This window comes from Anomalospiza imberbis, chromosome 1 (assembly GCF_031753505.1).
Source record: "Anomalospiza imberbis isolate Cuckoo-Finch-1a 21T00152 chromosome 1, ASM3175350v1, whole genome shotgun sequence".
Classification (NCBI taxonomy): Eukaryota; Metazoa; Chordata; class Aves; order Passeriformes; family Viduidae; genus Anomalospiza; species Anomalospiza imberbis.
Genome location: NC_089681.1, coordinates 47,356,486 through 47,368,665, shown reverse-complemented (window position 1 = coordinate 47,368,665; position 12,180 = coordinate 47,356,486). Strand labels below are relative to the sequence as shown.

The following is a 12,180-nucleotide window of genomic DNA, read 5'->3' as shown; positions in this document are numbered from 1 at the left end:
AAGTATTTTATTTAAGTTTTGGGAAATAGTAAAATTGCAATATGTTGTTAGGTTGCCAGTGGCCATGTACCAAATAGAAAGAAAACAAGGACAGGACATGGAGAGTCTGAACCAGCATCTGTACTTCAGCCAAACCCTTGTAGACTATCAAAAAGTAAAGCCCAGCAAAACGAGCAAGGTAACTTGATGAAAATGTTCCTTTTACTGCCTGCCTACTCCCTCAGCCTGTGCTTGGATTGAATAGAATTTTTCCCTATCTTCCTTTCTTCTACTTTAATCCCTTTGTTCTGCTTCTAACTCAGTCTCATTCTATTTGGGATTTCTCAAGATCACATCCAACATTTACAAGTTTGTGTCTTCCTGGCATACTTTTGCCACTGTATAATAAATATATCATTGGTATTCAGGTGTACATTCAACAGGCTAGGAATCTTGTTCTTTCTTGTTTGTTTAGCATTGTTATTTGTTGCAGTGTAATAATAAAATCTCATGAAGCTTGAGTTTAAACTATCTATATCAAATACTTGAAAACTATTCAAGTGTAAGCATAAGTCATTTTGTTAATATTTTCCATTATTCATAATGATCTGGTAAGGAAATTTGTACCTTTATTGATAATGAGCAAAGGATGTCATATGTTCTTTCTAGAGCATGTGTCTTCTTTCCTCTTAAGTGCTCCCAGTTGGAAAACTAACTTTTTTGAACTAGCATTTTAGAATCAAAGCTTCTCTACTCCTCAGCCAAGCTGTTACACTGCATACTTTACGTAGAAATACTTGCATTATGAATTTAAAAGATACTTGCCAATAGTGGCTGTGTGGCTTGGAATCTAAATATTCCCCTCAGAGATAAATCAAGAGGCATCTTTCGAGCAATGACCAGACATTTTTGTACTCTTTGCTTAGACCTGACACTTGTATTGTCATTGATCTAACTTCAATAGTGAACCAACTAGGGAAGGCACCCCCTGGATCTGTTGTTTGTAAGCAGAGAAGGACCGGTAGGTAAAGTGATGGTTGGGGCCATCTTGAGTACAACAGTCACAAAATGATAGTTTTCCATTCTCAGAAAAGTAAGAAGTGGGAGGTAACAGAACTGCTACCTTGAACTTTTGGAGGGCAGACTTTGGCCTGTTTAGGAGATCAGTTGACAGTCCTCCCTTGGGAGGCAGTCCTGAAGGGCAAGGGAGTCCAAGACATTCTTGAAGAAGGAAATCTTAAAGGTGTAGGAGCAGGCTGCCCCATGTGCTGCAAGGTGAGCTAATGGGAAAGAAGGCCAGCCTGACTGAACAGAGAGCATTGGCTAGAACTTAGAGATAAAGAAAGAGAGTTTATGACTTTAGGAAGAGGGGGCAGGCAGCTTCAGGAGAACTACAAGCTGTTGTGAGGTTACACAGGATAAAAATAAGAATGGCCAAAGTCCAGCTAGAGCTTAATCTGGCTACTGCCATAAAAATGTTTCTGTAAATCCATCAGCAACAAAAGGAGGGCTAAGAGAATATCCTTGCTTTATTGGATGTGGGGGAAACACAGGGACAAAGGATGAGGAAAAGGCTGAGGTACTTGGTGCATTTTTGCCTAAATCTCTAATAGTAATTCTCAGGGTAACCAGGCCCTGAGCTGGAAGACTGGAATAGGGAGCAGAATGAAGCCCCCATAGTCCAAGGGGGAATTGTCAGTGACCTCTTGCACCACTTAAACACACACAAGTCTATGGGGCCAGGTGGGATCCACATGAGGGTACTGAGGGAGCTGGCAGAAGTGCTCAGCAAGCCACTTCCCATAATTTATCAGCAGTCCCGTATAAGCAGGGAGGTCCCAGTTGACTGGAGGTGAGCAAATGTGACACCCATCCACAAGAAGGGCTGGAGTGAGGATCCAGGGAACTTCAGGCCTGTCAGCCTGACCCAGGTGACCAGGAGTGTTATGGAGCAGATCACCTTGAGTGCCATCATAAAGCACATGCAGAACAACCAGTGGATCAGATGCTTCTGGCAGAGATTGATTCTAATTATTTGTCTTTTGTTTCTTGTATTCTGTGCATACAGATGTGAAAGATAAACCCTCTTTAGAAAACTTCCAGTGGAGCATAGACCCAGGAGCTGACCTTTCACAGTACAAAATGGACATTACTGTGATTGATACAAAGGTGAACTTTTATAATAAGTCTGCATGTTCTATGATGTTGGCAAAGCCTGCAAAGCAGTACAGTGAACATTGTTCTGGGCAGACTAAACCCACTTTGTAACAAATGTGAAATTTGGCTCATTTGATACTTGTTCATGCTACAGTTATCCTAAAACATTTCCACTGTTTAGTTGTACTTCATAAACTCAGCAGGCATATTCTCAGTATGAAAGTGGACAAATGGTTGTGAGAAAGAATTCTAATGAGGCTGTAACCTGCAGGAAAAAAAGTAAATCAGCGTCCAAAAAGAAGCCAGTAACTGCTTTGAAAGTGTTTCAGATACACAGCACTGACACTGACTAAGCATTTTTTTCTGGGTGCATTTGTCACGTTTGCTTTTTTCCCTCCTAGGGTGGTTCCCAGACCAGAGTTGGAGGGGAAGTTGTTGATATGGATTATACATATGTTAGTGACAGTGTGCTACTAGAAATGAAAAATCAACAGCAAAATCAGGAAAGCAGTCCACGTAAGACTTATTTCTTTCTCTTTTCTTCACTTTGGTTTGCTTTTTTGTGGTATGATGGGATTCTGGGGATTTGTTGGAGTTTTTTTTTTTTTGGTTGGTTGGTTTTTTGAGGAAGAGGAGGAAGGAGTAAAAGGGCACTTTTTTTCCTATATGGCTAGATAGTAGAAAACAGTGTGTAGGAAAATACTGGTGATGCATTTTTATAGGCTACACAGGTCAGTCTGTTTTCTAGAGAGTCGGTGGTGGGTTTTGAGGTTGTTTTTTCTAACATAGGTTAAAAAAAAGACAGGATTTGTGCTGAGAGAGCCAGTAGCTATTCCTTTACAGTGCTTAAAGGGTGAAATACTTAACAATATAACAGTTCTGATCTCACCTGCAGTGAACAGGTAATGTTCTATGTGATTTCTATGTAATCACATCAGACTTTGTATGAGAAGACTAATTTTGTTTTTAATGACATATAAATAGAACTAGTATGTTTAAAATAAATGCAAATATGTTTATATCACTTTCACCATATGATATGTGATGAATCATGGCTGCAGGGCAGTGACTATTTCCTACCCACAAAAAGTATTTCCTTCTGCTTGGATACGTCCATAATTACAAGAACAAAAATTTCACATATCCAGTATTAAGCTCAAAGGTACCTCACGGCGATTTAGCAGTTAATCAAATTTTAGAAATGGGATCCAAGGTATCTGAAAAATAAATGAGCATTGGCCACATTTGAAAGGTTGACAGAGAGGTTGCAGCAAGAATTAAGGTATAGCTGGTTTTGAGTTAATTGGTACTGGAGCAGTAAGTAAATGTTAATTCTTTTGATATACATTTAGTCAAATTGTGATTTCTTGACTAAAATAATTGAGACACTGATTTAGATGTTCTTTGTGCTTTTAATACCAGGAGGAGAAATAACAGATATGTTTGATCAGACGACCCATGAAGAATATGAATCCTGCCTACCAGAAGATAGTCCATCTGCATGTGATGAAAGAGAAACTCTTCATGAGGAAGAGCAGGAAAAGGGAATAATAGAAGCAAGCAAGAAACTAAAGAGTGGGATATAATTTGGTTTTGCCTTTATTAGCTTACTTAAACTGCAAGAGTTGATTTGAAGTCAGACTCTGTTCTTTAGGAACAAATATGCCAAATAAACCACCAGTTCTTTTTGCATAAATTTGTGGTAAAGTTGATTACTTGTAAGGACGTAACATAAAGCAATATAAATTTTTTGGTAGTTCATTTATCACCACATAAATGTGGAATGCATAGTGGAAGTTGGCACAGCAGCAGAATACTAAATTGACTCTAAAAGAAACACCAGGTTTTGGCTACAGTTACTTACTTCCTTTCTTCTCACTATTCTAGGTTCTATTGAAGATTTTACAGTATTTTGTATTTTAAGCAGCGTTTCCTTTGATGTTCTTCGTGTCTTTTTTGCTTGCCTCACTGCTGCTTTCCTTCTGCTCCAGTAATGTTTTTTGATTGATGGTTCTATCAGTTCTGTTTTTTTTTTTTTTTGCATCTATTTGAATATGTTGTCTCAGACTGAAACATGGCATTCTTATATTTCTTAACAGTTGGTTAATAATTTTACAGAAGTTTCTGCAGGCAGTCTGTTAACCTTGTATTTTGTTTTGCATATATATTTACAGAATATGAGGATAAACAAGATAAAGCCAAGCAGAAAGCTTTTGTAGAGCCTTATTTCAAAAGTGATGAGAGGTAATTTAGTTTGTTCTCTATGGGCATTTTAAGGCTCTTTGTATCTTCCCTATAGGAAACTTGATCCTCCATAAAATAAACATCTTTGTGTGTAACAGCCTAGCAGTTGAAGATGCAGAGGTAGAAGACCTACTACATTAGATAAAAGACTTTAGATAAAAACTGGGGTAAGGGAAAAAAATGTTGAGATGCCTGTTACATTTGCTGAAGAGAAGAGATTACTTCTTCTGCTTTTTATAATTCTAGTGAATGCAGTGTTTTGTAATCCATGTGGTTTCTTACAGGCATGTGATCATGCCTGAATTTATGAGCCAAGGACCTGTGGGCTGCTTGTACAAGTGAAAAGATTTCCTTCTCTGGTATTTTTGCTCCTTGCTCTCTAGGCAATAAATGAATAGTCTTCAACAACTGCACCTCTTAGTGCCTCCTCTGTTGCCTTCCAGTATTATCATAATTGGAAGTCTGAATCTTCATTTTGTAATGATACCAAGCCCTTCAGTTAGCTTATATTTTACCTCAGTGCATGTTTTCTTTGTAGAGGAAAACTTGTTTATTATTTTGAGAGCAGTTAAGTTGAAAAGAACCTACTGATCTTGAGCCCCAACATATGGTCCTCCATGGTAATTATTGTAAGCACAACTCTATCTTGGACAAAAATATTCTATAGAAGATCTGTATTTGAGTAATTTCTATATAGTAATTACTTTTGCACTCTGAAAAGCCATAATAATGAGACACACATCTCTGGTTATGTAAAAGTTCATACTACGTTTGAAAGCTGTTTTATTTATAAAAATTGCCCTATTCAACTATGAAAGGCAGTATGATTTGGGTTTTGTAGATATTTTCTGAATTATTTTTTTAACTTGTCTGTCCATCATTTTGTTCTAAAAAATGGAAATTTCCAGTCATGTAGAAGAAATAAAAGTACTATTATGTGAAAACATTTTTGTTTTTCAGAAAGAGCACTGTGTTAGATTTTCCTCATATTGAGGTTATTCGAAAAAAAGAAGAAAGAAGAAAATTACTTGGCCACACTTGTAAGGAATGTGAAATAGTAAGTAATGCTTTAAAATGTGTCAGTCTGCCATTCTTTTAACTCCAGACAGTATCTAAGTGCTGAAGTGCTGTTTTTAATTATTAATCTGGCTGCATCATCATCATTACCTACAGCAGCTGGGAAGTAAGTGTTTACCAAAGCTGGATAACCATGTTTGCCGGTGGTTTGTTTGTTTTTAGTGCAGTAGCCACATTTAGCATGGAAAGACTTGAGTTTGATTTTTTGTGTGTATCTGCATGACAGAAGAGCTTCTTATTTCATGGTTCCAGTACAATTACTGTTAATAAAAAATACATTAGCTGGTCAAAGAGCTATTACAGGTTTCCAAACTTCAGATCAAAAGCTCTACTGAACTTTATGGGCACTGGGCTAAATAAGTTCTATATCCTGTTGTACCTTTATATGATAGACAGATCTCATTTTAGTTTGGTTGATTTTTTCTTTGTTTTCTGGGTTAATTTTTTAGATAATTGCACCAGCATAGGTGACAATGTGTATATTTATGCAAATATATACAAAAATGTCTAAAGTTACTTGTTTAAAATACTTGTTAAAAAGTACAAAATTTTAGGTTTCACATTACACATTTTTTTCCTTGCTCTCTATTTACTAAGCTGCTTTCAGATACTTGGTGTAGAGATAAATTATTGATGTAACTACATGAGTAATAAGAACATATTTTATTTAACCATTAATAGAGTTATGTTCTAATAAATGATGACTCAGTAGAAGTGTGGATTAATGACTGATCAATGGTGGATTTTCTGGAATCTTTTCCACTTAATTTCCACATGTATATAGAACCAACATTTTTCAGAGATTCTCCTGCTATTCACTTTATAGTCAAGTCCCATTTACTTAGCTGAATAAATTTATTAGAGTATGTTTTTAATGAAAATATTTTCTGAAAAATATTGGTAAAACTCATTAAATACAAATACTTTATTTTTACAGTCAACTATAAATACCATTTAAAAAATATGTTTGATTTAAAGAGTTTAAAACAAGAAAGAAAGAAAACAAGAAAGAAAACAAAACAACCCCCAAACTTCAGTCTGTTTCATGGTTCCAGAGACATGTGTTAAGCATTTTAATTTCCTGTTTCTTTAAGCTGCAGATCTTCCTTCTGTAAATCCAATACATGTTACTTTCTGTCAAATTGGAGTGATAACTGTAGTGTCTGGAAACATTCACAGCTCCAGTTTTGTGACAGTAGGTTTCTAGAATAAATGCTAGGAAAGTTTGGGTTTGTTGTTGGTTTTGGCTTTTTTGGGCTTTGTTTTTAAGTCTTCACCATTCAAGATTAATGTCTTGGAATGTGTGGAATGCTTGGCTGTGTCATTGCACAATTATAAAACTAGCTTTGAATTAAATGCCTGTGGAGGAAGGGAGTATTGGATAAAGCATAAGTGATGCTTTAGAAAATCTTGGCTTGCTGATTAGCCATATGGGTTTGAAAAGCTGCCCGAGTCTAAGGGAATATTTAGGGAGTGGATAGAGATCAGTAAATTGATTCTGGCCCTGTACTGCAGGTGGTGTGACTGGGGTCAGTTACTGTCACTCTGAGAAGACTTGAGATTTAACTTCTGCACGTGCCACAGCAAGCTGATATTAAAGTCCTTTATAAGTGCTTTTCTTAAAGCTTTGTGGAAGCATCTCATTCACTTTACAGTGTAGAACTTTTGATAAGAAGTCTTGTTTTGGTTTTTTTATGACCTTGTGATACTATCAGAGAAAGATTATAGGCAGAAGTTACAGGTAGCTTGGAAAAGTAAAATTTGTTAGTGTGGTTATTAAGTGTAGCTACATTTAGGTGAGTAGGAGGATCACTCAGGTGCATTTTTATATGCATTTAGATTACAGGAATTATTCTGTAAATTTTTGCTAAACTAATGGGAGGAATGTTTTTAGGGTTTGTTCCCTTTCTGAAACTGCAAATTGTAGAGTTCTATAAATAATTCTTTTACAGGGAGGACAGGATGAGAATGTAGTATCTTCACACATGGAAAAGCCTAGCTCGAATGTTTTGTGTGGATTAAAAATGCTGTGGACAGTAAGATCAATCTAGAAAACAACTGAGAGTTCTTTTGCTGTTTAGCTGACATACATTACTCTCATTCTCTGTCAACCCTAATAGATTTCTAAAGAAGCCAAGAAGAAAAGTTTCTTTCTAATTTATTTATAAAACATGCTTGATTTTTGATTGTTCTTATTTTCTGTTCCTACTAAACTGTACTGTATTTTTCATTGTGGGATCTGTAATTATTCCTTACTAATCATAAATTGTTTAATTAAAAAAAATGCAACACACTATCAACTTTTAGTAGATTAATTTCTAAAATTTCAAGCTATTTACAGGACTAAATAAGCAGCACTGCTAATTATCCCTGAATAAAACTCAGCAGTATTTGTCTTATACAGACATTGGAGAATTCTTATCATTCATTTTACTGACTTAACACCTTGTTCTTAATTTCTGTCAGTAAAAATCAAATTTTTACTTTACAATTCCAAATAGCTGAGAGCATGAAATAATCTCTGTTGACGGAGGTATCCTGTTCTTTTCCTGATTTCCCCAGTCTAGGTCACATGCCGTATGATTGAATGAGTTATAAACTTTAATTTGTGTTTTTGAATAGTAACACTGCCATTTCAGTAGAATTGTTTTACCATTTTCACAAGGGTCAGGTTTCTTGTGTGGCTGTGACTGTTGACTTACCAGTTGAATCAAACAGTGCATTCACTTTGAAAATATTTTGACCCTGTATGTGCTCTAAGGTCCAGATTTGTATTTTTAGGAGATACAATTAGAATTATAAATTAAAACTGTAGAAAACTGTATGGAAAAAAAATATACTCTAACTTTCTATGATGCTACTCAGGGAAACACCCAGCAAAAAGGTTTGAAGGGAGTATTTGCTTTTCTCATTGCAGCCCCCTGTACAGCTGACAGGGCTGAAAGAGTATATCAAATTTACTATAGAGACTGCTCAGCTGACAGATAATTTCTGGAGTCCCAGTGTCAGTCAGCTTCTTTAACTCTTTATTTACTTCTGATTTGAGGCTAAGTAAGTAATGAAGCATTTTGATTTAAGTTTGCAGTTACTGCTGTAAATTTGGATACTGGAAATAATTCTGCAGCATGGGTTTTGTAGTGGACTTTTTTTCCTTTTTTTTTTCTCTATAGATGGAAGCCTGACACTTACTAAATTTAAAAATTCCGATCTCTTTCAACACCTGTGCTACTTAGCTTTGTAAAATCAGTCAGTAGACTGTTGACATAAGTAATTGTACACATGCCTCAACCTTGTTACTTATGGTATGTTAAAAGATAGAAGGCTAACAAATTTGCCACGATAAAGTTATACTTAGTCTGTAAATTCAGTAAGCTTTTAGGATAATTGCCAGGTGTTTGTCACTTGGATAACAAATCTCTACTCTGGCTGTCCTCACCATTGTTTTTAGATAACTATGTTAATAAACACAGTGATTGATAGCATCAATTGTGTAAAGCAGTCACTCTATTATGTATGAATTTGTTAACTGGGATTTTCCCCCCCTTACATTCAGTATTATGCAGACATTCCAGAAGAAGAGAGAGAGAAGAAGCTAGCTTCCTGTTCAAGACATAGATTTCGCTACATTCCTCCAAATACTCCTGAAAATTTCTGGGAGGTTGGATTTCCTTCCACCCAAACCTGTGTTGAAAGAGGTTTGTGCCAAAAAAATCCTGAAAAGTACTTTTTAAAACTTTTTTTTTTGTCCTTGAAATTATCTCTAGTTTATATAGCAGCCTTTCTCACCCAGTCCTGTTGAGGTCTGTTTATCAGCAGCCACTGCAGCCACCATTGTCTGGTTTTAGCAGCTCCTGTACTACTAAGAAAGGAATATAAGGGGAATTTCTTAGAGCCTAGATAGAGAAGGCAGAAGTAATTGGGATTTTTCATGGAACTTTAAATTAAACCCTATATATTTTTGACCGTAAACAAGAATTGGATTTTCAGAAGTAAAGGCCAAGAGATTGTACTTACTTAGGAGAGACAGGCAGCACTATTGATGTCCTTTGTCAGTGTTTTTAGAGCTTCATAATACCAGATGATAATGGAAATGTTGCAGGTAAGGAGTAGTTAAACAGTTTTTCATACATATACCTCGCTTGTTAGTGACAATGAAAAGATGTGGTGTTTGGTTTGGGGTTTTTTTTAAGCTTGTCTTCACATAGAAGTTTGTTCTTTCTAAACAATTTTTCAAAATCTTAGAGCCTGGTGTAAAAATGAGGTTTTACAAATTATGTTAAAACACTGAGTTCGTAGTGTACTCTATGTACAGTTCTTCAGAAGTGGTGAAGTGCTGGGGTGAGGAGGCCTGTAAGAACTCTCTGAGTTCCTTATATCTTTACTTGTGCATTAGCTGTGAAACATTAATCTTTGCTTTTATCTGTTCTTGTAACAGTGTCAGGTCAGGCATAGGAAAATGTAGGCAGAGTTGTGAATGCATATTGTGTGATAGCATTGCATTATCATCCTTAATCTTCCACAACAGGGAGCCTTGATTTTTATGGACCATATAACTTGCTACTGCCCATTTGGAATCTGCTTGCAGCCTCATTAAAAATTACCTTCTTGGCTGTTTCCTTGTTCTTCTGGAGTAAGGGGTTGAATAGTACTTTTTAAACTTTTCAAAAGTTCAGTTGTTAATGGTTCTCAACAGGATATCAGAGGCAGACTTTAGATCAACCCTCCCTTGGAAAAGGAAATATTTTGTAGCAGTGCAGCAAGAGAACTAAAATAGGAGAGAGAGTTCCCACGATGAGCAATTGCTCTTGCCACTCCAGTGTAGTGGGATACAACATAGGTATTTCCTAGTCCTTATTGGTATCTTGAACCATCTGTTTGTGTTGTTCTGGTATGTTTGTTTTTGTTTTTTAAAATAACTGAGTTACATAGACAGAATTTTCTAGCTATGAAGTAGAAATCTACTACTCTCGTTTTGGTGGATGTTGTTGCTGATAAAGAGTGAAGAATTGACAAAAGCCAGGTGCTGAAACTGACTTGCATAAAATGTCTGTTCACTGTCAGTGTTAGCTAAGTTAAGCATGTTATAGAAATTTTCTATCCACTTTTCTTATCAGAGAGCTTTCAAGGTGTGTTTGATCCATAGGCTCATGTTCAGCTTTTTCCAGTCTTTAATAAATCTGGGTGCTCTTAAAACAGAGGGAGGTACTGTTTATATCTACAAAACACATGTGCCTGAAGTTTCCTCTGTATGACTAGGATTTACATTTTCAAAATTGATTTTTCTTAGTGAATTGAATTAGTAGTTCTTGCATACTTTGTTACTCTTATGTAAAATCCTTGGTAGAAAGAAAATGGAAGGTGCAGTTTTGTTTTGAATAAATGAACAATTCATAGTTTCCATTCTGTTCTTCATTGTCAACTGTCTGTATTGCATTACTGTGCAGTCACCTACTAGAAAGCAGCTGCGTATTTTAATGAATGATATTTGCACACTGGGATCTCAAAACTTTTATGTGAAGTCAGAACCAGTTGCCACAAAAGGAAAAAAAAAAAAAAGCTATTTTTTGAGTCTAAACACATATTAAAGCTAAAGTTATGCCTGTTTTTATATTATATTTCTTACCTCAGGTTTATTCTTTTTAAGGCTACATTAAAGAGGACCTTGCTCCCTGTCAACGTCCAAAAAGGCGGCAGCCTTACGCTGTGATGTTTTCTCCAAAAGGCAAAGAGCAGAAGACATAAAGGATGGGGAAGTGAGAAGTGCCAGCCTGAAGTGGATCTTTCCTGTCCGTAGATATTTATAGTTAATATAAACTTGAAATAAAGAATTGTGTTTTCCACAATGATAGATAAATTGTTTAATTGAATATGTAAATTTTATAAAATTAATTTGCAAGTCTGATGTACCAGGAAACAAAACTATTTAATGTATGTTTCATATAGTGTTAATACATTTTGTATTTGTTTTTGCACCTGTCAGAGAAGTCTCCTACTTTTCTTTTTTCTTTAAGGCCAGCAGCTGAAATTCCAGCAATTCCTGTCTGAACTTTGTGTGAGTGAGTAACTACTTTGAATTCACTGAAATCAGTTGTTCTTGCAAGAGTAAATGTCTGACAATGGGAATAAAAGTGACAATTTTCTAGGGTGCTTTTATTTTGCTCTAGATTTTCTTGTATTTCTTTTCTCTTGTTGCAATAATGGTTGTATCTACTTGGAATAAAGCTGTATTAAATATGAAATGTATATACTGTTCATAGTTTGGAGGTGTGAAAACCAGGAAGTCTAAGTGTCTTTCTTCAATTCTAGTGTTAAATGTACAGCACCATGTTTTCCTCAGTGTTTAAATTAGAATATCCAATATTCCTTTTATTTTTTCTTTGAAATCTCTTTGCATAGACATGTCTCATTTATTGATAGAGGTAAACATTATTATTTGTAAATTTGGGTGACAACTCTACCCAGAGTTCTCCTAGTGAACAGCAATATTCATCACCTAGGTTACAGGATTCTCCAGAGAGATTTTAAATTAATCTTTTGTAGCTGGGGATATATTTCCATACTTGCATTGGGAAAGTAAGATCATGCAGTATCACAGAGGCAGGGTAATACCTACATAGGTAGGCAAGCCAAACATCACCGTAAGATCCCTAGGAATAAAGAAGCTACAATGAGAGTTGGGTTCAAGCAGTGAGAACTCATTTAAAAAGAGATCATAAAGCAAGC

At 35.7% G+C, this 12,180-nt stretch overlaps 1 protein-coding gene across 5 annotated transcripts in view; it reads left to right on the top strand.

Annotated features, from left to right (window-relative positions):
* RBBP8 (RB binding protein 8, endonuclease) overlaps positions 1 to 11,696 on the top strand; it is a 38,365-nt gene extending 26,669 nt beyond the window's left edge. For all 5 annotated transcript variants that reach the window (XM_068190777.1, XM_068190762.1, XM_068190755.1 and 2 more), the window contains exons 12-19: positions 52 to 178; positions 2,048 to 2,148; positions 2,538 to 2,652; positions 3,559 to 3,711; positions 4,311 to 4,380; positions 5,341 to 5,437; positions 9,011 to 9,152; positions 11,102 to 11,696. In XM_068190777.1, coding sequence (XP_068046878.1) covers positions 52 to 178; positions 2,048 to 2,148; positions 2,538 to 2,652; positions 3,559 to 3,711; positions 4,311 to 4,380; positions 5,341 to 5,437; positions 9,011 to 9,152; positions 11,102 to 11,199 — 903 coding nt within the window. In that variant the 3' untranslated portion in view covers positions 11,200 to 11,696. The remainder of the gene's footprint in view (positions 1 to 51; positions 179 to 2,047; positions 2,149 to 2,537; positions 2,653 to 3,558; positions 3,712 to 4,310; positions 4,381 to 5,340; positions 5,438 to 9,010; positions 9,153 to 11,101) is intronic.
* Positions 11,697 to 12,180: the final 484 nt, after the last annotated feature.